The sequence below is a fragment of the Phycodurus eques genome, chromosome 19 (genome assembly GCF_024500275.1).
Source record: "Phycodurus eques isolate BA_2022a chromosome 19, UOR_Pequ_1.1, whole genome shotgun sequence".
Taxonomy (NCBI): domain Eukaryota; kingdom Metazoa; phylum Chordata; class Actinopteri; order Syngnathiformes; family Syngnathidae; genus Phycodurus; species Phycodurus eques.
The window spans coordinates 9,367,692-9,395,075 of NC_084543.1; the positions used below are offsets into that span (position 1 = coordinate 9,367,692).

Sequence of the window (27,384 nt, forward strand, 5' to 3'; positions counted from 1 at the left end):
AGGAAACTGATGTAAGCACTGAGAAAATATGAAAACGCCACACAGGAAGAGGTTTGACCTTCGAACTCTTAAGGCCGACATGATAACCACTAGGTTACCCTGCCCACAGAGACGTATTCATTAGAGCTAAAAAAAAAAAAATAACAGGAGGGCATGGTTTTATTTGTTTGAAATGTAAATATACTGTGAGACCATTTAAGGTTACCTCACACTAGACTATTAATTGAGCTTATTAATATTCTACATCCATCCATTTTCTGAACCGCTCATCCTCACTAGATTCGCTGTCGTGCAGTATTAATTTAGTCAGAATTAACGTCCGTTTTTCTTTTCCATTCAATGTAGTGCATCGGAACTATTTTGTTGTCGGACGTGGTTGCGGAAGCTGTCAACGGCGCTACATGAGAATATTTGCGGCTCATTGAAAGAGTAATTGTGTCTGAATGTAGTAAAACTGAATTTTAAAAATGTTGTTTCATTTAACATTATAGTAATATACAACTTAAGCTTTAATGACCGCTACCGTTTATGATACGCATCCAAATGTTTAGTTGGAGTGTAGTTGGGCGGAACTCTTTTGTGGTCGGACGTGCTTTTCACCCCTTCCGCCGTGATGAGTTTCGAGTGGCCCTGGCAGTACAATTTTCCTCCTTTTTTTACGTGAGTAAACCTTTTAAATCGCAATTAAACATGCTAAAATAAACATCGATCCGCCCTTTCATCGTGTTGTCCATTCCAACTTTTTGGATTATGACGGCTGGCGTCGTGTTAACCCGCTCTTTAGCTAAACAAGCCAAAATGCTACGGAAGTGGATTTGCTCAATTAATTGTCTCTTCAAAGTTTAAATGTTATTGCAGTTCTCGTGGATGTCAAACATGACAGACATTTGGATATTCTAGCTAATATTTAATGAATGACACTGAAACGACTCTTGAAGGTGTTTGTGTGTCCCGCGAGATGATGAATTCGCTTTTCTGTCAGCTAGCTGTGTTGGTAGCTTGTACTGCATCCGCCCTGTGGAAATGTGTGGCTATGTTTGGGAATTGGCGTTATGTTTTAAATTGTTATTATTATTATTATTATTATTTTGACATCGATTTGACCAAGTGTTTATTTGTATATAAAAATCTATATTTTAAATGTGTTGGTGCCAATTTATATTTCAAATTATTTAAACGTCTATTTTATTTTTTACAAATGATTTAAAGATCTATTTCTATTTATTCAAACATTTGATTAATTAAATTTTTATTCGCTTGAATATTATTTTTCATTTAAATCTGTTTACACTATACCATTAAACATCTTTTTATATTAGTTTGAATTAATTTAAATATAGCTTGAATTTATTTCTATTTAATTTGTTATTCACAATATTGATCTTTAATATACATGTTCTTTTTTATGTAAGCATTTGTTTAATATTGTTTTTATTTTTTTGAATATTATTTGACCTGCTTTAATCATTAAACAAGTTTTGATATTAATTTTTTAAAATCTATTTAATTATGTATTTCAACAATTCTGTTAAATTTTTATTTGATGTAAATACTCACATTTTATGTATTGATTCAAATGTTTATTCTAATATTTATTTATTCAAATTTGAATATTCCCCGAGAATGCATTTCATTTTTGTTTAAACATTTAAATAATTTCATATTTTATTGACGTGAATATCTTTTCATCGGTTTAATCAGTTTAATATATTTATTTGTATTTTGTATATATTTTATATAAATATGTTTTCATTTGTACTTTATTGCAATTTTTTTTTTTTTTTTTTTTTTTTTGTTAATTTTTAAATGTTTTTTCAAAATTTCTATTAAGGTATTTTTTTTATATGTAATTTATTTAACACAGTGGGATCTCCTGTTAATCCCTCATTGAGATCGGGAAACTCCTCTCAGACTGTTTTACAGTGTCACATTTAAGAATTACTGTATGTAATAAATAGTGTTGTTTCTTTGTTGTTACTTGCAGGCTTCAACCCAATGTGGACACGAGACAGAAACAGTTGGCGGCGTGGTGTTCACTAGCGATAGCCTACTGTCGCCATCAAAAGCTGTACACGCTGGACGTGATGGAGGCCCAGGAGAGCCCCGTCTTCAACAACCACAAGATTGAACGTATCCTCTCAAAACACAGTAAAAACCTGTCTGACACTGTTAACCAAATCAAATCTCAATTCACTCGTATCTCAAATCAGCTTTTTCCATTACAATGAATTGAAATGTCATTTAGCCAACATCATCAAAACAGTCGTTTTTAACGACAGAAATAGCAGTAATAACATAATTAAATAGAATGAAAAGACTTAAACTTGTTTTGGAACAGTTTTTTCTTTAATATGAAAGATGTGATAATTTTTGTTTTATGTTTGTTTTTTCAGTAAATTCAACTTGTAGTGGCAATAAACAGCTTGAAGCAAGCATGCTTCTTTTTTGCCAAAATGCAGGGAGGTCAGAGTAGACACCATGGTTAGAAAACAAACTCACTCGTAAGTCAAACTTTTGTTTGTAACACAAGCCAAAAGTTTGACCGAATCATACCTTGAAAAACTTGTAAAATTGGGCATTCGTAAGCCAAGGTACCACTACACCTATTTTTGTATTTGATTGTATACGGTTGTGTACCTAATCAAGTTTCCAATAAGGTTCTTTCAGGCCTCCTTAACTACATGGCAGGAAAACTGTCAATGGAAGCCATTCAAGTTGTGTTTGAGGAGCTGAGGAAAAAAGGTAATATTTCCTTTCGAATATGCCTTTTCTTTGCATGTATTTTTCAAATTTTATTTTTGGTAGTGTGCTGTATGTTTTTATGTTTACGTTTGTGGTGGTCAGGGAACCTGGAGTGGCTGGACAAGAACAAGTCGAGGTGTTTGGTGATGTGGAGGCGGCCCGAGGAGTGGGGCAAGCTCATGTATAACTGGGTGAGGTATCTCACGCACGCAGGTTGATTCAGTGAAATAAAAATACTTAGGGAAAAAACATTTGGATGAAGAAAATATCAGTTCTGAAATAACTTAATGACTGGGATTAAATAAATGCTTATATATGTAATTAAATAAAAATAAAGGGTCAGCCAAACTGATACAAAACTTAATACTAAAACAATAAATGTACAATAAAAATATAAAAAAATATTTGGAATGTATTGTTTCTTTTTGATTTAATGGTGGTAATATATTAATGTATAATGAAATATTAAAAACAAATAGAAAAATAAAAATCATATTAAGATGGAAAATAATGATCACATTTGCACATTAAATAAATTATAACAAAGATCTGTGAAAATGAGAATACCTTGATATTTTGTATTTCAAAAAATTAAAACAATGAATATAGGTTCTACGAAAAGTAAAAAAAAAAAAGGACTAGAAATTTAGAATGAGATATATTTATTAAAATTTAGAATGAGATATATATATCTATATATATATATAGATATATATATAGATATATATATCTCTCTCTCTTCCCACGAGCCCCAAGGATAAACGTGTGTGCGTTTGATCATTTTATCATGGAGTTTTCCTTCCACGCACGCACACACACACACACACACACAGTTTGGACACAATTAATTAAGTGTTGTTTTTTTTTGTTGGATTTATTTGTTTGGTCATCTCAGGTGGCTAAAAACGGGATGAACAATACAGTGTTCACACTATACGAGCTGTCCAATGGCGACGACACTGAGGGCGAAGGTACAAATTTGCCGCTGACATTTCCTGTACTACGTTACACGCCATAGATGTTTCACTTTTGTTCTTTTTGCTTGCTGCGCAGAGTTCCACGGCCTGGAGGAGTGGATGCTGCTGCGCTCGCTGCAGGCGCTGCAGACGGAAGGCAAAGCCGAAATCATCAGCATGGACGACGGCAAAGGCGTCAAATTCTTCTGAAGAGGGAAGATTTTTGGCATGGCGGGGGGCCGCACTTTCTTGCTGTTGTTGCTGCCCTGCCACTGCATCCATATTTTTTAGTCATGGGAAGATTTTGTCATTTTGAGGTAACTTGACATGTTTAAAAATCATCTCTGGAAGTCATCTTACAAAGATCCATGTAAGTGACACCTGGACCAAGACTGCTGATTCAACTCAGCCCAATTTATTATTAATAACAAAAATAGTGGACAGTTTTATTGTGACACTTTCCCAGAAATAATCCACAATTAACTTCTCCCCTCACCCTGATATCATGTGTAAAAATAAATAAATAAGACTACTTTGATAAATTGGACTTTGTGGTGCCTGCATGTGTGGAGAAAACACTCGTGGTTCAAAACGTTAGGTACACCTAGCCAGTAAATAAAAACTATTCCTTTTTGAAGATACTCTTTTTCTAAAATGTTTTTTAATTGTCTACAACTGCACTGTCCTCATATCGCGAGCTGTTCCCAATATTTTGGTTTGGTCAATAATGTGCTTGTGTCAAATTTTTAGAACAACCAATGTATAGTGTGGTTGGTTGTTGTTTTTGGTAAATTCTAATTTCCCAGCTTTTAAAAGTCCCTGAAATAATCAAATACAAGTACAAATATTGAACACGTTAAATGAAATGAAATGCTTAATAACAAATAAATACATTGATTTAATAATGTATTTAAATACATGCTAAGGCAGTTTATTTAATTAAATAAACATTGATAAACTGACTAACAAGATTAAACAAATGTATGTGATATTTAAATATTAAGGATGCTAAAATACATTTATACTGTATAAGAAAATATCGACAAATATGAAAATGAAAGGACCAAGAAATAATGTACAGTATTTAATAAAATGTAATAGATCAAATAATAAAGAAATAACTAAGAACATCATTTGATAGAAAAAAATCATAGGTACACACACAAAATCAAAGACATTGACTTAGTGAAAATGTGGGAATTTACTTAAAATATCAAGTAAAAGCTTATCGTTTCATAAAATATTTGAATATTAAAAATAACATTGACTTAATTTAATAATTTTATTAACTAAAGATGCTTAATATGTACATAGGTAAAGGTCTAGAAAATGGTATTTAATGAAATATTTACATGAATATAAAATAAAATTAACAGTAAAATGCATTCATAAAATTTGAATTATGAAAAGACAGTTGATAAGATGTATTCCACAAAATATGCTTTAGGAGTTATTTAAATAAATTAAATGGGAAGCTTGATAGACTTATTTGATATTAAATTTCCAAAAAGCTGAAGAAAAAAACTATTTAAATATTAAACAAAAAAAATCTATTAAAGAAAATGTTAAAATAAGAATAAAAAAATATTAAGATTAATACAAATAGATTTGTTTTGTAAAATAATTGATACTAAAAAGAAGAGGACAAAGTCACAATGACAATAAAATGTATTTAATAAAATGTAAATAAATATTCATGAATAAGGATGCTAATAGATAAATACTTAGGCAATATGTAAATATGAAATAATATACTCATAAAAAGCCAATATCTAAATGATACGATTACAACAATAAAAATGGAAACTGAACATTAGTATATTTGGTGTTGGTGGTGGTGATGTACCTAATGTTATGGTCTGTGGAAAAGTTGGGTAAAACGATGAGATCAGCACGCTGGGCATGTTCTGTTCGCCTGTGGGGGGGGGGGGGGGGGGGGGGGGTGATCGAGTGGATGCTATTGTGTGTACGTGTGTGTTCCAGATAAGAACATATTCAGCGCCTCCTTGCGGTAAGTCACCGAAGTCAGTGTGGAGGAGGAGAGAGAGCGTACAGGGGGCGGAGCTAGCGGAAGGGCGCGCTCTCAATATATCGTGCTGCTCTTACAGTTATGCTCATATATGCATTTCATGCACCTCCCGGTTGTATCTGCAGGTCTTGGCTGAGTACTCCAGCTGAAAACGAACTTGGACTATTTCACAGGGAGGAAAATGTGTTTTGACACAGCTTGAGGAGCAGGTGAGTACTCTATGTGCGTGTGTGTTTAATTCTAAAGTTGTCTTCCCTTCATCATCACAGCATTCGTATTTTTTAATTCCGTTTTCGACTCATGCTTGTTATTCTTATCCTTTTTTTTCTCAAAAAGGCAATTTTAAACATGCTGTAATTTATTGTAGTTATGCTTTATTTATTTATTTATTTATTTATTTATTTTCCATTGAGCTAGTGTTTAAAAACAAAAATCATGAACAACTATGAAAGGCTCAAAGAGGGTTTGGCAACCTTAAATAGTCAAGGAGCCGTTTTGATCGTCTCCCACAGAAAAATAAACACCGGGAGCGACAAAAACCCTTTTGACATCTAAAGTGAGGGTAACAGTGCAAAAATAGTTTTCCCCAAAAAACTATAGTATGTTGCATTTATGAAATCAATGAACTGCTAGAGAAAACACGAAATTCCTGATTTATTATTTTTTTAAAGTTATTATTGTTTTAAATAAATGACTAGTTCCAATGTGTTGTTCATCTTTGGAAAAATATTTGTGATGTTTTTTTTCAAAAGCTAATCCTGCATTGTACTCATGGTCTGATGAGGTTCTAAATTTGCTCATGGAGCACGAACAAAAACAAGTACAAAAACATGCATGAGCGTCAAACGTGTGTACGCACGATTTAAGCACAAATCTGTGTGCACGCACGGTTAGTGAATGAGGCCCATTTTCATTGGGATGGATTGTTTCTCACGGCTAACTATAACAACCATGTCACTGAGAAAGTTGTTACTGACGACTACTGCCAATTTTCTCCTCAATAACTATTGATCATCTTAATTTGACACATTGTTACTGATAACTAACTCTGCTGACCATGTCACTGTGTTTGCACCCAAAGGCACCATCAAGTCCAGAGCAAGAGCTGGCCAGGTGCACCATGTCACACGCCCAGGTGGAGATCCCCGGATGCGGCTTTCCGGGCCTACAGCCGCATGTCCTGGGCACGCGCCGCAACTCGTACGGCCTGCACAAGATCAGCGTGGACGTGGACTCGCCCCTCTTCAGCGGCGCCCTGTCCAAAGCCCTCTCCTGGTCGGCCGAGAACATCCTCAGCCTGCCCGAGTCCCGAGCCGAGGAGGAGGAGGAGGAGAATGAGGAAAAAGCCCGGGACGCCGTGCTCCCGGACAGCCCCCATCCGGATGTCGCCTGCTCCCCTAGCGAGTCGGACGGCGAGCCGGCACAGAGAAAAGAGCAGCGTGTGTCGCCTCACGTGAACTTTGACCCGCGGTGGGAGGAGGAGAAGGAGGACGTGGAGACCAAAGCAGTGGCGACGTCGCCTGATGGACGCTACCTCAAGTTCAACATCGAGATTGGGAGGGGGATCCTTCAAGACCGTCTACAAAGGCCTCGACACAGAGACCACGGTGGAGGTGGCCTGGTGCGAGCTTCAGGTAGGATGTACTTTTATGGTCAGCTTCCTGTCAATGACGTATCGTGGCTAGATCGTGTTGTCTTAGTTCTTCCATTTACATTTGAGTAATGGTTATATCTAACATATGACAAAACATGCATGTTAGCTTCACTCAAGGCTCTAAATTATCCTGAGGTCTGAGTGTGAGTACATACTGTATATACACAACAAATGAAATATTTCACTCTGAGTTTGTGTAGTACATCTCTATAATATGAGTTTCACTTTTTGAATAGAACTACCTAACTAAATTATCCTTTAGACATTGTTGTAATTTATTGAGATGGACCTGTATCGGTGCCCTGCGATTTGATGATGACCATTCCATGGTGCATCCCGCCTCTCACCCAAAATCAGCTGGGATAGCCTCCAGCTCACCCGCAACCCTAATTAGGACAAGCACTATAGAAAAATAAATGGATATAATCTGCGATTTAGCTGCAGTATATGGCTGAATCATTCACTCTTAAAATGAATGACACAATATCCATATCATTTTTCTAATTTTCTTCCCGGTGTTGCTAGCACTAAAGAAGGTTGTTTGTTTATAGCCTAACCCGATCACCTCTTGTAGTGTAATAAACAGCAACAAAAAAGTCAATATCAATCTTTTTTGTGTGCTCATAAGCCTTGAAGATGGACTTTGCAAGTGATGGAAAAGTGCTTGATTTAGCATTTTCAAACCCCTAACAAAACATTTGTCTGAAAGTGGACTTTTTCCCTCTAAATGCAGGAAAAACACACAACAATGATAGAACATGTATTGTCTTTATTGTCATGTATCATCTGCTCAAAGTATTTACAATCCAAACTTGTTCACTTTTGGCTCATTAATACAACGTGACGTCGATCATCTTCAGTTCAAAAAGTCAATGGGGCGTGTTGTCATTGGACAGCGATCATGAATCACACGGGTGCGTGTCGTTCCTTGTCGACCTTGGAGCAGCTCCAAGTCAAGCTGGGTCTTCCGTAATCTTTGTTGTCACTAACAACCAGGCCGGCTCTCTACATGCCTTCCACGCTCCGTGTGTGTGCCTGTGCCTGTGTGATGTAAACAAGTCACAGCAGCAGCTGCCTCCTGCTATGCTTTGATGGCTCAATGGAAGATTTATCGGTTTAACATCAACGGTGTCACTTCAACTTGGCAGCCGAATCTGGCTCCCGAGGTGATGCCCTAAGTCACCGTTGAAAGCCCTGTGCCACTGACACACACACACACACACGCACACACGGTACTCATTTTGGTGGAGACAGCGGTGTTTATTACATGAACAAAAAAGGGCGGCAAACAGCCACTTAGCCGGGCTGAATACCAGGAAAACTACCGGTACATTACTCTCCACTTAAACAGCAATCTACTAAACCACGCAGGGCAACAAATAATCCAATTTATTCATTAGAAAACTTGGCAGCGGTCATACGACTTTAACTAGCTGGCAGACGGAGTTCTCAAACTTTTTGGGTCCAGTTTTTCCAAGGACCCACTTATAATCCTCACGCTAATTATGCATAATTACCAATGTGTCCTTAATGCCATTGGAATTAAAAAATTGCCGATTTTCGTGGAAAAAAATTTGAATGTTACAAGAGCACATTCATATTTTTTAGAGAACGAACTTGAAATGTTATAAGAATAAAGTAATGCTTTTCCAAGATTAAGCCCTATTATTATGACTAATGGGTAGAAAGTCTATTTTGTTATTGTTTCAAAAAATACAACTTTACTCTGGTAATATTACACCTTATATTCTCTAAAAAATAGGACTTTATTATCAAATAAAAAACTTTTATTCCTGTATGAATGTGTCTTTTGTTCTAAGGCTGCAAATTTATTCATACAGGGTTTAAAAAATTATACTACATAATAATGTATCACAATTATTTTCCACATTCCAAAAAAGTTAATTGAAAACTAAATTTTCCATATGTGTGAATGTGAGTGTGTTTGTCTATGCAGTATGTGTCCTGCAATTGACTGGTGACCAGTACAGGTTGTGCTCCGCCTCTCACCCAAAGGTTAGCTCAGATAGGCTCCAGGTAACCTGCAACCCTAATAAGGACAAGCACTATGGAAAATGGATGGATGGACATCACATGCTTTCCACTTGTTGCAAGGCAGAATTCAGATGGCACTATCATTTGTGCCCCCGAAGCCCAATAACAACATTGGCAGAGGGCTCCACCGCACCACACAGCAGAGAAAGGTCAGGGATGCAGAAGTCTCTGCCTCAAGTCTACCCCCATCCCTACCCCCCTGCATGGCACACCAGAGACGTGTTGGTGGCTAAACACGACTGAGGCTTGCCGTGTTGATGCTGCAGCAGGCGGAGGTGCGTCACCTGCAAGTCATCTAGAACGACTTCAGATGGCGAGTTGAGTAGAAAGTATGTTGAAAGATGAAAATAAAATGCTCTCTCTCACTCAGATGTCATCAGTGTCCTCAGGGATCCTAGAATAAGCATTCCCTTTGCAGCCATTATACACCTAGTAATAATCAATACATTTTCAAGTGCTTTAAAGTTAACATATTTTTAAAAATTTACTCACAATAAGTCTCCTGACCCAAAAACTAGCGGAGGCTTTAAACTGATTAAATTACGTTCCCACCTGGACACACCTGTTTTCCCACACGTTTTCTTTCAGCACGGATACCTTATGGTGAGCAGTTTATTGTCAGTTTGCACAAGTCAGCTCCGCCATAAAGTGACCCTCAGTGACGCGCGAAATCGCTCACACAGCCCATGCTCATCGCTTTCTGGTTGTTAGTCTTAGCAAAATGACTTTGCGCCGTGCTAATGCAATCAAAAAGCACTGCGTTCTGTTAGTGCCGGCTCACGCTAACAGAGTAAGGGCCCAAGGAAGGTGAAGAAGGCTGTGATGATTCAAGCTTAAGTGTTATAGCATACTAGCCTTGGTATTATACCTTTGATGACACATATTGTATTGTCATTGTCAGATGAAAAGCATGTTTCCCCAAACTATATTTCATTTTGTTTTATATTCAAAACACAATAATAATAACACTTTCTTTCCGTTTGGGGTACACAATATTGGGGGATACATGCTAATTCCTTCCTTATAGTCATCAATCGGGCTTCCTGTGAACTCTGTTCTTTTCCGCAGTGATAGGGCAGTGCAACCTTCTGCCCTAGGTTGCCGAGGTAACAGCGTAGTGAGTATGGCCTTGGCTTGTGTCGGTTTCATCAGGGGACAGAAACAAAAGTGTCCAAACGTAAAGCAGCAGAAACACAAATAATTATTTTATCCCCCTGAAAAAAATAAAATAAACAAACTTTGGAGATGCGGTGACCCCTCACTATACGGACTATACTTACCTATTTTAAGTACATATATCGCAAAAAGGACTCTCTTTAGTTGAACACTTTATCTTTCGTTGACCAGCTAGCCATTACCTCTACTACTGGAATAGTCTGTCACGCTGCTGTTTACTGTCACGGTGATTGGCTAATCAGCCAAAAGCCAACTCTAGCTACTCCTCTGCTAGCATGGCGCCTTTTAAAAAATAAAAGCCACATCGCTGTGCGTGCATCACGAGCACCACTTTCCCTTTTGTGTGCTTTTTAAATGTAATTATCATTAAAGCCCCAGTCTGTCGTAAAAAGGCACACAAACACGAGCTTCATCAGCCTCCTGTGGGAGCATGTCTGCATGCAGCTAGCATTACTGGTTAACTGTCGCTACTGGAGATTTTGAGGGGATTAAGGGGTACTTAAGTGTGTGTGTGTGTCTGCGTATACACCTCAGATATTCACTTTTTGTGTTTGTTTTGTGTTTACTTTTCAGACTTTTCACCCACTTTTTCAATTTTAGAGCCATTAAATCCTTCTCTAGCAGTGTTCCCCAGCCTTCTTTGCACCGCGGACCGGTTAGGAGTCGGCATTTTTCTCATGGACCGGCTGTGGTGGCGTGCGTGCATATATATATACATCATGGACTGGCTGTGGTGGCGTGTGTGCATATATACATTTTATATATATATATATATATATATATATATATATATATATATATATATATATATATATATATATATATATATATATATATCATGGACTGGCTGTGGTGGCGTGTGTGCATATATATATATATATATATATATATATATATATATATATGAGAGAGAGAGAGAGGAGCTAAATGAATGCAGCAAATACTACAGGCCTTTTGATAATAATAATGCTTGGTAGGCCGCATTAAAGAACGTACGGGCAATATATGGCCCCCGGGCCATATTTTATCCACCACTGTCGCAGAAGAAAATTTATTTGTTTATGAGGAGTCTGGAGTAGAAAAAAAAACGCGAAGCATTTACAAGATGTGCGTCAGAGGTGCAGCAGTAGCAGTGAGCTCATGTTTACACTTTTAAAAAAAAAGCAGAATTCATGTTGGCATGACTGGACAGTAAATCAAGAGCAAGGCACCTTTATCAAAATGGTGGCATGGCGCATGTCGCAGACTTCCTATCTGGCGACGTCAACGTCAGGAGGATCGTCTGTGATTATTTATATCTTCTGTCAATAGTGTTCTTTCCATGGAACAGATCTCGTTGAAGGTGCCCATGTAAATTTTCAAACTGTACAAAACAATAGGGTTCTTGACGAGAGACAGATGAGTAACACTTTAAAGTTATCAAAATCAATGGGGTTCTTGGTGTGAAACCCTACACTGTCCTTAAAAATGTGCAAAAAACAAACCAAAGCTTCAACAGGGTTCTTTGGAGCGTGTCTTCATATGTAAGGTTTTGACCAAAATGTTTCGACTTTCAAAAGCAATAGGGTTCTTGCTGAGACATAGGACAGTACTCATTTGAAGTTATCATCAAAAATCAACAGCATTCTTGGTTTGAAACAAGCTCTAATCTCAAGGTCAATCCCTGAACGTCTGTGACTTTATATGTTGATAAATGCAAAACAAGATGTATTCTTTACTTGGGACACGCAAGTTATGTGGAGTGGACTTGAAAATAAAAATTCAAATACTGTATGTCTAAATGAAGATTACAAGGAAGCAGGGATGTGATAATATGGTTAAAAAGAGTCAATCAGCATGTGTGCTTTCAATGTTTTCGGTGTGTGGAGCTTTTATTTATAAGCGCTGCGTTTACACACAAGCAGCAGTTTTTGAAATGTCTTTGGTGCTGGAAGACGCCGAGTGGAAAGTTGGCCTGCTGAGTGACACTGAGGCCTTTTACGTGCTGGCACCAGTCGTTACGCGCGCCTTACACGGCCTCCCCTTCCGCCTTAGTGCCGCCATGATGAATGTTTTCCACCTTCCAGGAAACATACCTGACCACGAGTGCACTGCTGTGGATTATATACCTTATATACATGTATATCGTTGGTGTTGGGCAGAAACCTCGCATGTCCAAAGGGTCTTATCTACATTATCTGTAAAGAAAAAGACATTTTCTATAATTTCTGTGGTTGTGTGTTTCTATGTTGTCGTCATTAGCTGAGCTTTTTAGCATCCAGACATTTCCTTATCGCTTATGTAGCACCTGTGCTGTTAGGCAGAGGGAGATAAACTACTGGGCTAGTTCTAGATTCGATAAGTGGTAAGACTAGCAAAGAAAGTGCCAGAGTCGAAGCAGATTAAACATGAAGCCGGCAGTTTACTTATAACAACAAACAAGACAGTGGACAAAACGACAGTTAACATATAATTTTGGGCACCTCATTTGGTATATGCACCTTAAAAACCCCTCATTGTTGACTTAAGGAGTGAGACAAAATGTTTTAAGTTAAATCACTTTTTCCTACTTTATTTCTGTTTTATTTGATTGATCGCTCCTTTAGTCTGGATAATAAACCTATTATTTGCTTAATTTTCTGGTTCAAGTGCAATTGTAGGTTTATGAAATTAACCAAAATCACATTGCGAAATCTGTAGCGACATTTCAAATCGACCATATAAATGTCCCTTTAAAAGTTAACAACAATATCAAAATTCCATTCAAAGACAATAGGAAGTACAAAACAATCAAAGAACAATGCTTGCAAGTGTCCTTTCTCTGACAAAAATCCCAAGAGTCCACAAGCAATGTGTGTTGAGTTGCGCACACAGCACTTTCAAAGTTCCATAAATCCAAATAGAGGAAAATTCCAATTCCTACCGCAACCTTGGTGTAGCAATACATTTACAGTGAAGGTGGAATCACAAGTAGCCCTGGTAGCGGTACGAGGAATCGCAAATCCATTGGTAGCTCGCCACTCGGAATCACAGAGATTCCAAAGGGTTTCTCCAAGGGGGAAAAATCTGGCCTGTGGGTTAGGCCACGAAGGAAATTGATTTAGTCCATTAAATAAAGATTAAGATTAAAAGTAACCTAAATCAAATCTAGCTATTCACAAAGCTGCGTGTCAAAGGAAAACATAACAATGCATTCACCATGCCACGTGACAAAAAAAAAAAAGCATGTAATGGCGGCTGCTGTTAGCACCAAGCCCCTCGTGTTTTCCATCAACTGGCAGATTTACTCATGAAATGGAACAGCATTACAAATATATAATACACAGAGGCCTTAAGTATAGAAAATAAGAACTCAAAATATTATAAGTATTGTTCTCAGATCTCTGTCGACGTAGACGGAGCTTGAAGGGGGCATAATGCCTCGCCATACAGCATTACAAAAGTATACAACTTACAAAATAAAACTTAGCAAAACTCGTCTAGTTAACGTTTTTAATCGTTCAAGGTTGACACCCTTCCTCTGGTAAGGGTCAGGAATCAAAGCTCTTCGACAAAACTTTTAATAGTCTGACATTGCAATATTGTGCGTACTTCCTCAATCTAGTCGGCTCTGGTGTAGCGGAGACGCTGGTGGTGGGATGGGCGCTTTTGAAAACTTTATTGACAACAACTGTTTACAATGTTACTTTTCAAAATAAAAATGTTCACCTCCAGAAATATAAAATTTCTCCCTATTTATGAAAATGCCACTCTACATTTCCGCCCCATTGTTACCAAATATTGTAGCTAATTAACATATTAACCACCCCGCAGGATGTTTCCAAGACAATGACTTGGCAGCTAGGCTGACCAAAGCTCCAGAACAAAAGAACCGCTTTAAAGACGGACAAAGCATGATCATGTCAAAGCCAAAAGGTAAGCAGAGCTGCAGGTTTAGCACAGATTAGCATTCTTTTCTTATAATAATGTTCGGCTAAGTGGTCTACATGGGTGTGGGGCTATTTGTATTTTGCGATGTCGTGAGCCACACCGCGACATTATAGAAAAGTGTATTTTGGTGGCTTGGTGATGAAAAGCAGAATCCACCAGTCACAATGCAGTGAACTCTCTGGTGCTCTCTTTAGGTAACAAATGGCATTTGAGTGCTCTGTGAAGTTGTTAGTGGATATTACACTTCACACATGTCACAGAGCACTGGAACAACGAGCAATTGTTCCTTGCTGCTGCTTTAAACCTAGAAATGTGTAGTGTGTTAGAGCCGCATTGAGTCACGTTTCAATCAAAATCAGCAACGTGAACGCTGATCCTGCGGCACCTTTTTCGTTTTGTTATTTTGCCGATAGAAGCGGGAGAAAAGGCCACTGGTGAAGTCGGCCAAGGTGTTTTCTTGACAGTGTTGACAGTGTGTGGCTGCGGGGTGGAAACGTGTGTTCATGTACATTGCAGCAGTCCTGCTTCCTAAATAAACCTTGAGCAGGTCCGAGAGGGTAACCTCCGGTCACTCCTACCATGAATCGGCCATTACCCATTTTGGAAAGGCTTGTGTGTTTTCTCCGTCAACACGACACCTTTTTGGGGGGAGGGAAACGAACACCGTGCTGTCTCCGTTTTGGCTCTAACACATAAGGCTGTGGGCATCAATCTTTCATGTGTACTGGTCACGTGACCGGCGGCCTTTGCATAGCAGCGCTTTGTAAACTAGATCCACTCCTGGTACCCCGCTGGGACCTTATCCGTGAAGTGGAGTGTAACTGGATGCCGATGACACCCACTGTAGCCACAACACCAGTGTTATTACTAACTTCCAACATCCGTCCATCCATTTTCTAAATGTATTGTTCTCATTAGGACTGCAGGTGAGCTGGAGCCTCTCCCTGCTGACTTTGGACAAGAAGCGGTGTACACTCTGGACTGGTCGCCAGTCAATTGCAGGGCACATATAGACAAACAAATGTTCATACCGTCACACTTAGTGGACAATTTAGAGTCTTCATTGAACCTAACATGCAGGTTTTGGGAATGTGGGAGGAAGCTTGAGTACCCAGAGGAAACTCACGCAAGCACGAGGGGAACGTACAAACTCTACACAGCCGTGATTCAAATTCAGAACCTCAAAATTGTGAAGCAAATGTCCAACAACAAGGCCAACGTGCTCCTTACTTCTGACATGTATAGTCTATTATTTATCACAAGTTAGTTGTCATGGAGCAGTTCCCGTTCAGTGACTGTGTGAATTTGATTCTCAATATGTGCGCTTGGATTGACCGGCAACCAGGTTGTAGTCTGCCTTTCCGCCCTGAAACGGCCACTTAAAACCAAAATACCAGACTTCCCATACCCTCTCCGGGCTGATTCTGTTGTGATACTTAAGGGTGTTTTTATCTCCTCGGAGCTCATAAAAAGCTAAAAAAAAGAAACATAGCTATTTACTCACAACGCTTGTAAAAAATGCTCCACCTTCTGCCTCAGGACAATTTGTCAGTCTTGAGCGCAATGCCATGCCTTGAAACTATAATGTACCCGCATTGAATCTCCTCTATTGAAGCTTTAACATCGCCCAAACCTGACTGGTACGTGTATTCTGGTGAATTGTACATAATTTAGATGTCCCCATACCAAAACTCACTTGGTAGCATCCCTCTGAAGAGATCAAACCAAATGTCTTTCGGTTAGGTAGGCACATCTTTCAGGATTCAGGAGAGGACGCAGATAAAAATGAAACCGTAAGTCAACCATTTTGTTGTAAAGGAGCCATTTTGAACTAATTTCCACCCTCCCTACATACATACTGTACATGTTTACTGTACATGGCACCAGCCCGTGCCAAGGCCGCTTGAAACTGCCTTGTACCCACATTGAATCACCAGTTTTTTAGCTTTAAAATAGCCCAAAGCTCCCCAAATTTGACCAGTGCGTATATCCTGGTGACACTTGACAATTATTAGGGGTTTACATGCAAAAACTAACTCGGTAGAACCTCCTGAAACATTAAGACATCAGGACAAGACGCACAAAAACAAAGAAACCCATAAGTCAAACATTTTGTTTTTGAAGCAACCATTTGAAGTTCATTCCACCATTTCTACATCTGCGCGCATATACTGCCATCTGCAAGGCAATCTGACTCCCGCTAACCTGATAAAAAAGCACAGTTGTCACCTTGACCCTCCGCTGAGGCAGCGTGACGACGCCCAGCTGGTGGGAAACACCAGATAACCGACCATGCAGGTTGAGTCACCTGTGAACAACCGGAATCTTTTTATGCAGGCGCGAGTCTCACAGCACTCGGATCTTCCTAAAATACACACCCACTCACTTGCTCCACTCGTAAATCTGTGATTCAATTGGCCAACGCTATTGGTCTGTGTATTTCCTGTGTGTGAATGTTTAGTAATAGAACCTTGTTGAATGTTCTCATCGCCTCACCGCTTGCTTGTCTGACCCTTGTAAAATTGCAATTTGACTGGCTAATACGATTGGTCTTTTTATTTCCTGTGTGCGTTCATTTACTACTAGAACCTGCTGTAACATTCTCATTGCCTGTCTCCGCTTGCCTGCCTTACATACCCACTCGCAAAGCTGCGATTTCATTGGCTGACACGATTGGTCTCTGTATTTCCTGTGTACATATATTGAACACTAGAACCTACAGTAACTTTGTCATCGCCTCACCGCTTGCCTGCCTCACACACACCCAACCCACTTGCTCCCCTTGTAAAGCAGCGATTCCATTGGCTGATGGTCACGCACACAAGTTCAATACACACACAGTATGTTACAATGGTCTCATTGTTTCTTAAGTGGGTAAATTACTGGTTCCACATTTATACTAATTTAATTGACCTTATGCAATTTTTTTGGTGTAAAACTGACAAATAAATCGTTGTAATGTCGTTTCGTACATGAGCGGCTTGTATGTTTTACAGGTCAGCAGTAGTGGGTTGATGGCGGATCAGAGCCAAAAGGCTTAAGTGCAGTTTATAGACGCATCCTTAGTTGGTTAGTGACAGCAAACATCAGCCGGGGTCAGGCACGTTAAGAATAACCGAGTAAATAGGCTAATCTGGGACCTCTGGGACACGGTGATGCAACACTTCCTGAGATGCGCCGCATACGGTACATTACAAATCAGTACTTGTTACTGTCCTCTCATGTTGTCATTACGTAAGGGCCTTCAACTGCTTTTCCTTTATCAGGTCATTAGGAAAATTAATGTTGGATTTCTGATCAAGAGCCATTGTTTTTTTTGTTTTCCTCTTTATCTTCAACGGCTGAGTACTTTGACTTTATTTTACTTTTATTATATGCTGGTTAGCTTCTTTTTATACACGGGATGATAATTAAGCACAATGAACCTCTGCATATTTGCGGTTTGGCAGTGCGGTTCACCTGTTCGTTGATCGTTTCTGGAACCTATCTTCCGTATTTCACTGAAAAACTCAGGCCAAGGCAATGAAAATGTTCCTTCAGCAGCATCTTGTGGCATCTTGGTGCCAAGGAACTATGTTGACTAAATTGAGGAGCTTCATTTTGACAAGAGCTTTGCCAAGATCTTGTCATTTTGGTGGAAAGGAACTATATTGAAGTGCCTTGAAGAGCTTTAGTTAGTCAAGAGTGGCGCTTTGCCATCATCATGTGCATGTGGCATCTTGATGACAAGGAACTACTGTATGTTGAAGTGAATTGAGGAGCGTCATTTAAACAATAGTAGTGCCATCTTGGTGCAAAAAAAGAAGATAATGAAGTGAATTGAGGAACTTCCTTTACACAAAAGTATTGCTTTGTTGGTATCTTGTGGCATATATAGACATAAACGTTTGTGGGGGGCGATGTACATTACGCATGGATTTTCAGGGAACGGTATTAAAAAGCAAGATCAATGACATTTTGTCATTGAAACGAAAACATTTGTACATTTAAAAATGATACGATACTAATCAAAACATTGCCTAAAGCATTTGTTAAAGATGAATTCACATTGTTTCCTATAGCGAAAAAAGATATACGTGTATAGTGTTTCTTCATTGCCACTTCCTGGCCCGGTGTGCTTATTGCCGAATTTTCAGACACAGGTCCACGTTTCGGCTTGTTTCGTTTCGTCGCTGTCTGTACTTGAAAGTTGTCACTAACTTTGCGAGGTGGTGGATGCGTGTACGTGCCCTCAGTCCATCCTCTGGAGACCAAACCTTCACTTCCCCGGCGGCACGTCAGCTTCGGCTTGGAAGCAGCACACTGGCACCTTAGTTCTCGGCCGCAACACACCTCAATAGCCTCACTGTGTGCGCGTGTCAATACAAAGTGTGTGTCAGTCAGCCTCAGACCTGCCAGGTTCCCGCCTCTTTGTCTTTGACCTTAATCCGAGACATTTGCTGTCGAGAAAGTCGGGACGGGCAATGTGGTCTTAAAATAAAATCTTGATAAATTTTAGTTTTCAATTTATTTATTTTTAATTCACCTATAGCAAAAGTAAATACCCTATCCTGCAACATTTACAAAATGTAAAAATAAACTAGATCTACACCTTTATCCAGCTCTGCAGCAGTATTTTTATTCCTTGGCCACATGCGTATTCAGTATCCACAGGCTTGCTGGAGCCTATCTGGGCGAAAGGCGGGGTACACTCTGAACTGGTCGCCAGCCAATCGCAGGGCACATAGAAACAAACCACCATTCGCACTCATATTCACACCTACAGGAAATTTAGAGTCTTCAATTAACCTACCATCCTTGTTTTTGCGATGTGGGCGGAACCCGGAGAAAACCCACACAGGTACGGCGAGAACATGCAAACTCCTCAGAACTGTGAGGCAGATGTGCTAACCAGTCAACTACCGTGCCGCCCGCCTATAACGTAGTCTTATGCAAATCAGTTTTAAACAAAATATTTCATGTTTACAAAATAAAAAAGTAAACTAGATCTTTGTTTCCCCAATAGAAAGTGTCATGGAAATCAGTTTTCCCCTTAATAAGCAAGCAAACAAACCAACGATACAATGAAAGCATAATCTCCTTGGCCAAGGTAATAAAGAGGGCCACTAAATCCACTACGCATTGCACTAGAGTCCCAACCAATATTAAAATCTCAGTGACGAGAAGCAATTTCTTTCTCAGCCCACGTTTTCGGCACACCACTGCAAGTGTTTGCTGCTGTGTTAGTGCACCGGTTGTCACAATAGAGCCACTGAGACGGGGTGGTGTGTCTTAAAACCAGTTTAATGCCTGCGCCATCTACTGCGCTTATATAACAGCGCTCGTATGGCATAGATCGGTCCCTCAAGTGGTCCCCCCCCACCCCAAAGACCCCCATCTGCTCAATCAACATCCCATCTCCCGCTAGCATGCAGCTGCAAGAGATGATGGAAAAGCTGAGACACATTTATTCAGAGCAATACGTTAGCTGGATGTTTATGCTTCTCTGTGCATTATGCAACAAACGCACTAGGTCTGCTTGTATCTTTATCTTTAATAAGGAAAAATGTATTCAAAGCTTACCCTAATGAAATTAAAATTGGGATTAGAACTAAATAACTCACTCTACCCATATCATTAAATGCTAAAGAAACACATTTCAAAACCTTAAACGATATGTATCCTTGTAATGACTTTGATTAATGAAACTGAGGGGAAACAAAGTGACTGAGGTGGGAAATTGCTCAAGTTTTATTGAACGAAGTTAGAAAAGTAGGCGTGTGGGCTGAGTGTTAGTGTACGCCCTGAAACCGGAGGGTCGCCGGTTCGTATCCCCACCCGAGCACGTCGTCGTCTTGTCCCTGGCAAGACAACCCACATTGCCTACGAATGAATGTGGTTGGATGTTTGGTGGTGGTCGGAGGCACAGAATGGCAGCCACCCTTCCGTCAGACTACCTCAGGGCAGCTGTGGCTACACATGTATCTTACCACTAACAAGTACCTGTATGACTGTGGAGTGAATGAATAAGCCATGAAAAAGCGTCTTTGAGTGTCCACAAAAACGCTATATCAGTGTAATGCATTATTGTTATTATTAAAAGTGAAAGTAAGCTATTTTAGAGCTATTTCAAAAAGTGACTACTTTCGGAGGCGGCACAGTGTTGACTGGTTAGCACATCTGCCTCACAGTTCTGAGGACTGGATTTCAAATCCCAGCCCCGTCTGTGTGGAGTTTGCATGTTCTCTTCGTGCCTGTGTGGGTTTTCTCTGGGTACTCCGGTTTCCTCCCACATCACAAAAACATCCATGGTAGGTTAATTGAAAACTCTAAAATTACCCGTACGTATGAATGTGAGTGCGAATGGTTGGTTGTTTCTATGTGCCCTGCGATTGGCTGGTGACCAGTTCAGGGTGTACCCTGCCTCTCGCCCGAAGATAGCTGGGATAGGCTCCAGCATGCCCACGACCCTAGTGAGGATAAGCGTCCCACCCCCCAGTTAAGAAATACATGAACTCAAAATATTTGGAGACACTTCTTTTGTTGGACATATCACACTCACAGTTGTGTTCCAGTGTGTGTGTGTTGTAATGCAGCCAATGTGTCATGGAAAAGTTGGACAGAAGCCTCGCATGGCCGTCTCCAGACCATTCCTTCTTTGGCCAGCTCTTCATGCACTAGAACTCTGTTGTCTGCCAATGAAGGTCTTGCCAGCATTAGACTGCTCCCGCTGCAATACAGGCACACGATTGCATTGCAACGTTCCAAAGACATTCCCTCAGAAATGCAATTGCAAAATGAATGTGGGTGCGAGTTAATTCTCGGGGAAAACTTCAATGCTTGTTATGTATCAGGAGAAAGAAGCAAATCCCAGAATTGAAAAAAGAAGCAAAGGTAGTTTTTAATAGTCATTGTAATTTGCTTTCTCTTTTGGCAAATAGGGGGAAAAAATGAAAAATAGGAAATCACACTCTTGAGGAAAAAAACTGATGTGATTTTAAGACCATATCGCCGAACCCGACTAAGTAGTTGAGACAACAGCACCTCTGTTTGTTTGCAGTCAAGTCGTGCACTCAATTTAGCCTCTTCAGGATTTTTTTCCCCTCCAGTGTCTAATTTTTGTGGCTTTCACTGAGGGAAGATGACTTAACATATACTTGTGGTCCATAGTGGAAAGTCGCCCCGGGAGGACTTCTCCAACAAATCCTTCCACTTTGTGCATGCTGGAGGTTTGCACTCATTGTCATGGGTGTGTGTTCTGGTTGTTGTCTTGTACACACCTGCTCCTGAGAGCATCTTCCCCACCTGTGCCTCGTTTACCCTAATTACCCCATCCATTTAACCTCCTGTCTCATTCTTTCTGGTCGCCAGTTCGTTGTATCATCTCTATTTCCTGCCATAGCCCCAGACTCCACAGTTCCAGCGGCATTGACCTTGTTGTTGAGACGCTGCAGGAGGACCTGGGCCGGGTGGAGTCCAAGAAGCTCGCTCCCAGGTCCGTTGGGCCCTTCCCCATCACAAAGATCATCAACCCTATCACCGTGAAGCTTAGGCTCCCAAGGTCGATGCGGGTCCACCCTGCTTTTCACGTCAGCCTGCTCAAGCCCGCCCGGGAGTCCCCTCTGGTCCCACCTTCCAGGCCCCCCCCCGGTTCGTGGATAGAGGCCCTGTCTTCACTCTGCGGCGGCTGTTGTCGTCTCGTCAGAGGGCGAGGGGGTTTCAATATCTGGTGGACTGGGAGGGCTACGGGCCTGAGGAATGTTCATGGGTGCCGTCTGCGTTTATCATGGATGACTCTCTCATTCGGGACTTCCACGTTGCGCATCCTGGGGCTCCGGGGCCGGCCGTTAAGGGGGGGGGGGGGGTACTGTCATGGGTATGTGTTCTGGTTGTTGTCTTCCCCTGTCTCGTACACACCTGCTACTGAGAGCATCTTCCCCACCTGTGCCTCGTTTACTCTAATTACCCCATGTATTTAACCTCCTGTCTCATTCTTTCTAGTCGCTAGTTCGTTGTGCCTTGTCGTCGCGTTCCAGCAGTCCTTGTTTCCACATCACAGACTCACAGTTAAGACAAGACCCTGTTCTGATTATGGACCTCGCCTTTTTGCCTCACGTTTTTTGGATACTCTTGCCTTTTTTGGATTGCCTGCCCGTGTACCGACCTCTGCCCGTATATTAAACCTCTCTTTTTGAAACTGTCCATTTGTTTTGGAGTCGTGCATTTTTGGGTTCTATCCTCTGTTCCATTCATGACACACATGCGCGTAAAACCAGGATTGGCTTTGATGGGATCTCGGGAGGTGAGCTGGGTAATAAGGTCTTAAAATAAATTCTCATTTGTTTCCGCAAAAATCTGATTTCTGATTTTAATCAGTTTTTTTTCCTGCTTTGCTTATTGAAAATGAAATGATGTGCAAAACTAGTCTTGCTCTTTGGTTTTTTTCCTTATGGGATTTGCTTCATTCCTCCTGATACCAGCTATTTTTTTTCTCCCAGCTTTAACTTGCATCAACTGCCACAGAAATATTAATATAATTAAAAAAAAATTTTTTCCCCATAGAATGTGAAATTTAGGTGCTTTCTCTTGGAAAAAAATTAGCTTTTTGGGCACCATGTCTTTGGCAATGTTCAGCATGATTAACTCCTTGATTGCCTTCCACCGGGCTCCTTTCTTGTCATACGTAAAATAATGTGAAAATGATTGCACTCGTGTTGTCTGTTTCTTGGTGTGAATTAAACTTTCTAGTCACTTTTTTGAAAAAGAGGCTTAAGAACAGTCAGAAAACTTAAAATAAATTGGTGATTGCTGTGCTTTTGCAAACTACTGTAGCTCTTTTTCTGTTAGCAGGCATGCTGTTAGTGCAAGCAGTGCACATCAGCAGGGTCGTGCTTTGAACTCCGATAAAATCAAACTTAAAACTCAAATTCAAATTAACCGATAAAATCGATTAATCATGCTGCCCAAGCTCAACAGGGTTGTCCTGTGTCGTGCCGCCGTCTTTAAAGAGGACTAATTCGATTAAGTTACTCTGTTTACCTTCATGGCTACAAACATGCCATTGCTCAATGCCTGTGTGTGTGTGTGGGTGTGCGTGCACGCGCTACAATCTGCCATCTGTAAGCTGATTTTTATCTCTCTGAGCTGCCCTTTGTGGCTCCAGCTCCGGGAGGCCTTCTGACATTTTAGAGACACGCAGACAGGTAGCGAGGTGGGAAGAAGTGGAGGGTTTGGGAGCCGGTTTCCTCGACTTTATTGTAAGCGCAAACACACGTGGAGATGTTTTTTTTTTTTTTTTTCCTTTTTTCCTAGAATTCATCCTGAATGCGGGATTCATGGCAGCACAGTCTCCCGAGAGGTTTCCGCCAAGCTCCTAAATTGCTCCATTCAGGGAGCAGGGAGGAAGCACAAGAAATGTCTTTGTCTGTGTGGCGTCATTGCAGTGTTGAAGTGCATGTATGGATTGGTAGTGGGGAGGCTCAAACGTGTATTGCCCTGTCTCCCCCTTTTTGGAAAATTGCTGCAATTATGCAACCAGGGGGTGGATGAGCCTGTAGTTTCCACTGCTGCTGCTAATTAACTTAAGTAACAGCCATTTATCAAACCACTGTTTGTATGAGTTATGTAATCGTACATGTCCCCCTTGGTCCTCCTAAACATGCTGGCGCTGTGAGTTAACTGGTATCATATGCTAACTGCAGCGCTACCCCCTTTGATGTTAGTGTTTCATTCTTACATTGTTTCATTATTTCGTCACCCTAATTGGATAATTGCTCGTCATTTTTTAACGTTCTTGGGAAACAAGAAATAATATGACAAACAAGAGAAGTCCACTTGCCTCAATGTTTGCAGGTTAGCATGACCTGAATCACTGATAATCTACAGACATAAAAAAACAACACAATTTTTAGCATGCACATTGGTATTGTGCGGCACGGTGAGTGATTGGTTAGAGCGTCAGCCCCACAGTTCTGAGGTCCGGGGTTCAATCTCTGACCCCGCCTGTGTGGAGTTTGCGTCCATGATTTGACATGAACTCCTACATGTTTACGCACAACCGTTTGTGCTAGCACTAGCTTGCTAGGCTACATAACGTTTCATTGCCTGCTTTCAAGCCGTATCGTATTAAAAATGCGTGAACATACCTCGAGCAAGCCTTAAACGAACGTCCTCTCCCGAGCACCGGTGACGACCAACACACGTTTTTCCCCATTTTGTTCTGAAAAACACATGGCGCGATCCATTATCGTTGTTGTCGCCATGGTAACGAGTGTGTCCGGTCGCGTTTGAGTTGACAAGATTAAGCCCAGTGATCATAAAAAAACAGGATGCGGTGGCATTGGAATACAAGATTTTATTACAGTAGTCTGACATACTGCAATCGTGAAAGACCAAAATTGTATTGTGGTCTGATCCACGCATTACGTGTTGTCGTTTCAGACGTGTTTTCTGTCCCACACGGCCGACGTTTTTTTTTTTTTTTTTTTTTTTTAAATAATTTTATTGGTGGTCAGATATTTACAGTACTACGTCAAAAGACACGCGTCAAGGCTAAAAATAAACTAGCTTTTGGATTCCAATATACTGTACACGACGGCGACGTGGAGTAAATGTCTTTTGCGGAGCCGCTCAATGACGTAATTGAACGGATTGGCGAATTATAACATTAAAGCCGATCAGCCGATCACAGCATAAAATGCTAATTATCGGCCGATACCGATCAGATCGATGTAAAGTCTATTCATTATGAAACCATATTCCACTGGACAGTTTGTTGTCTATGTATTTGTATTAGCTTTTATTTTGATTTTTTTTTTTACTCTGCTGCAAGGTACGCATTGCAAATCTGTGAATCTGTTCTTACTTGCCTTACATAGAGTTTACATGAATAAAAATATGAACTAACAACCCTCAATATTACTTTGTAGAAAAAAAACATGCTTATTGTCTTCAATGTGTGCTAACAATTATCTTATGCTAATACCTGTGACGTCACAGACTCGTAAACTGACCAAGGCAGGAGCGTCAGCGCTTCAGTGAGGAGGTGGAGATGCTGAAGGGCCTCCAGCATCCCAACATCGTGCGCTTCCACGACTCATGGAAATCATCGGTGAAGGGCCACAAGTGCATCATCCTGGTGACGGAGCTCATGACGTCTGGCACAGCTCAAGACGTGAGTCTGCCACCCCCACCCCCCCAAACCCCACCACCTCCTGATTTGGGCTTAATTATGTGTCTTATTTTTTTCTGTAGCTATCTAAAAAGGTTCAAGGAGATGAAGCTGAAGCTGCTGCAGCGCTGGAGCCGTCAGATCCTGAAGGGTCTCCACTTCCTGCACACACGCACGCCTCCCATCATCCACCGAGACCTCAAGTGCGACAACATCTTCATCACTGGGCCCACCGGCTCCGTCAAGATCGGCGACCTCGGGCTTGCCACGCTCAAAAGCGCCTCTTTCGCCAAAAGTGTGATCGGTAAGCATGTGGGGCAAAAATGACACAATCAATTATGTCGTTTTTTTTTAATGAGTAGCTCATGGGCTTGTTCTAAAAATAGCTCACCAATGATGGGACATTGTGATTTCCTTAAATAAAAAAAGGTGTGGGAGCGATCCTATGAAAACGTTAACACTTGCAGAGATTTGTAGTACTAAAGTGTTGCATGGGTTATGAGGGTGTACGGTATAGTGTGACTGCCCTTAAATTGTTTTAAAATCAATAGCATTTCTGTTTTTGTTTTAACGTTGATGACGATTGCGTTGACAGGAACGCCAGAGTTTATGGCCCCGGAGATGTACGAGGAGAGGTACGATGAGGCGGTGGACGTCTACGCCTTCGGCATGTGCATCTTGGAGATGGCCACCTCTGAGTATCCCTACTCTGAGTGCCAGAACGCAGCACAGATTTACCGCAAAGTCACCAGCGTGAGTATCAATGCCCCCGTAATGATGCAGATGTCTTGTGTAAAAGTTGAGATTTCCTCGAGTTTGCTTAGTTGGATGTTTGTGTGGGATTGAGCTTTAATCTCATCCTCAATTTACTCGTCGCTTTGTGTCCATCAATTTATGTAAAAATGGCATTATGTGGAGCGCGGACCTCTGCCAAGGCCAAACGTGACACGTTTGATTGATACATCATGATATTCCACTCCCAACGTGAAAACCTGTTAACTTGCTAGCTAACTAAGTTTTGGTTTTGCCTAATGTTAGTTAGGTAAATCGCAATAACTCACTTAGTTTGTTAAGTAGTTTTTACGGAATTCTGCTTTCAATGTGTACTTTTGTATTTTTTTGCATCATCATAATAACTAACAAACTAACTATGGTCTAACTAAATATGTATTTCTAAGTAACTATGGAATTTCTGTGTAATACAGATTGACTGACTACAAGTAGTTTTTGTGGAATTCTGCCACCTAACCGTGTGCACTAACTGTAATTTATTTGCATAATCATCCTAACTGACTGACTAACTAGCTAACCTGCTAACTAAATAACTGACTGACTAAGTAACAGTAATTTTGTTGTATTTTGCATTAGCATACAAACCAAGCATTTTATGTGACATGATTCACAATAGGTGCTGAGTTTATGATTCGAATTTACAAAAAAACATTTGAGCGGTGACGTCAAATGTCTGCGCATTGGCGCCGTAGCCCTCGAACCTTTCACCAAGCGCTGTGCTGACTGCACAACGGGTGGGAATGATGTGTTTTGGAAAATTTGCATCTTAGTCAGTCTACGCTGCAGAAAGACGTCTGTTTGTGCACGATTCCGTCACATATGCAAAGTTAGAACGTGTCAAGTGGACGACGTCGGCTTGCATTTTGAAGGTAGCGGCGATATAGAATGTCGGCACAGTTTCCCGCACACGTTGTAATATTTA

General features: G+C 40.5%; 2 protein-coding genes across 2 annotated transcripts in view; both read left to right on the forward strand.

Annotated features, from left to right (window-relative positions):
* Positions 1-406: 406 nt before the first annotated feature.
* Positions 407-4,240, forward strand: vps25 (vacuolar protein sorting 25 homolog). Its single transcript, XM_061706147.1, has 6 exons — positions 407-660; positions 1,985-2,130; positions 2,689-2,742; positions 2,845-2,933; positions 3,638-3,713; positions 3,796-4,240. Exons 1-6 carry the CDS (start codon positions 614-616, stop codon positions 3,906-3,908), a joined length of 525 nt encoding a protein of 174 aa, XP_061562131.1. The 5' UTR covers positions 407-613; the 3' UTR covers positions 3,909-4,240.
* Positions 4,241-5,660: 1,420 nt separating this feature from the next.
* wnk4a (WNK lysine deficient protein kinase 4a) overlaps positions 5,661-27,384 on the forward strand; it is a 41,131-nt gene continuing 19,407 nt past the window's right edge. The window contains 8 exon segments of the mRNA XM_061706060.1: positions 5,661-5,936; positions 6,809-7,288; positions 7,290-7,361; positions 25,499-25,519; positions 25,521-25,664; positions 25,666-25,673; positions 25,754-25,974; positions 26,266-26,423. Coding sequence (XP_061562044.1) covers positions 6,848-7,288; positions 7,290-7,361; positions 25,499-25,519; positions 25,521-25,664; positions 25,666-25,673; positions 25,754-25,974; positions 26,266-26,423 — 1,065 coding nt within the window. The 5' untranslated portion in view covers positions 5,661-5,936; positions 6,809-6,847.

Excerpts from the sequence above, each read along its gene's own strand:
- vps25 (XM_061706147.1), top strand. The coding sequence starts at position 614 with ATGAGTTTCGAGTGGCCCTGGCAGTACAATTTTCCTCCTTTTTTTAC. Across the intron at positions 661-1,984 it reads AATTTTCCTCCTTTTTTTAC|GCTTCAACCCAATGTGGACA; the intron begins GTGAGTAAACCT and ends TGTTACTTGCAG. Across the intron at positions 2,934-3,637 it reads GCAAGCTCATGTATAACTGG|GTGGCTAAAAACGGGATGAA; the intron begins GTGAGGTATCTC and ends TGGTCATCTCAG.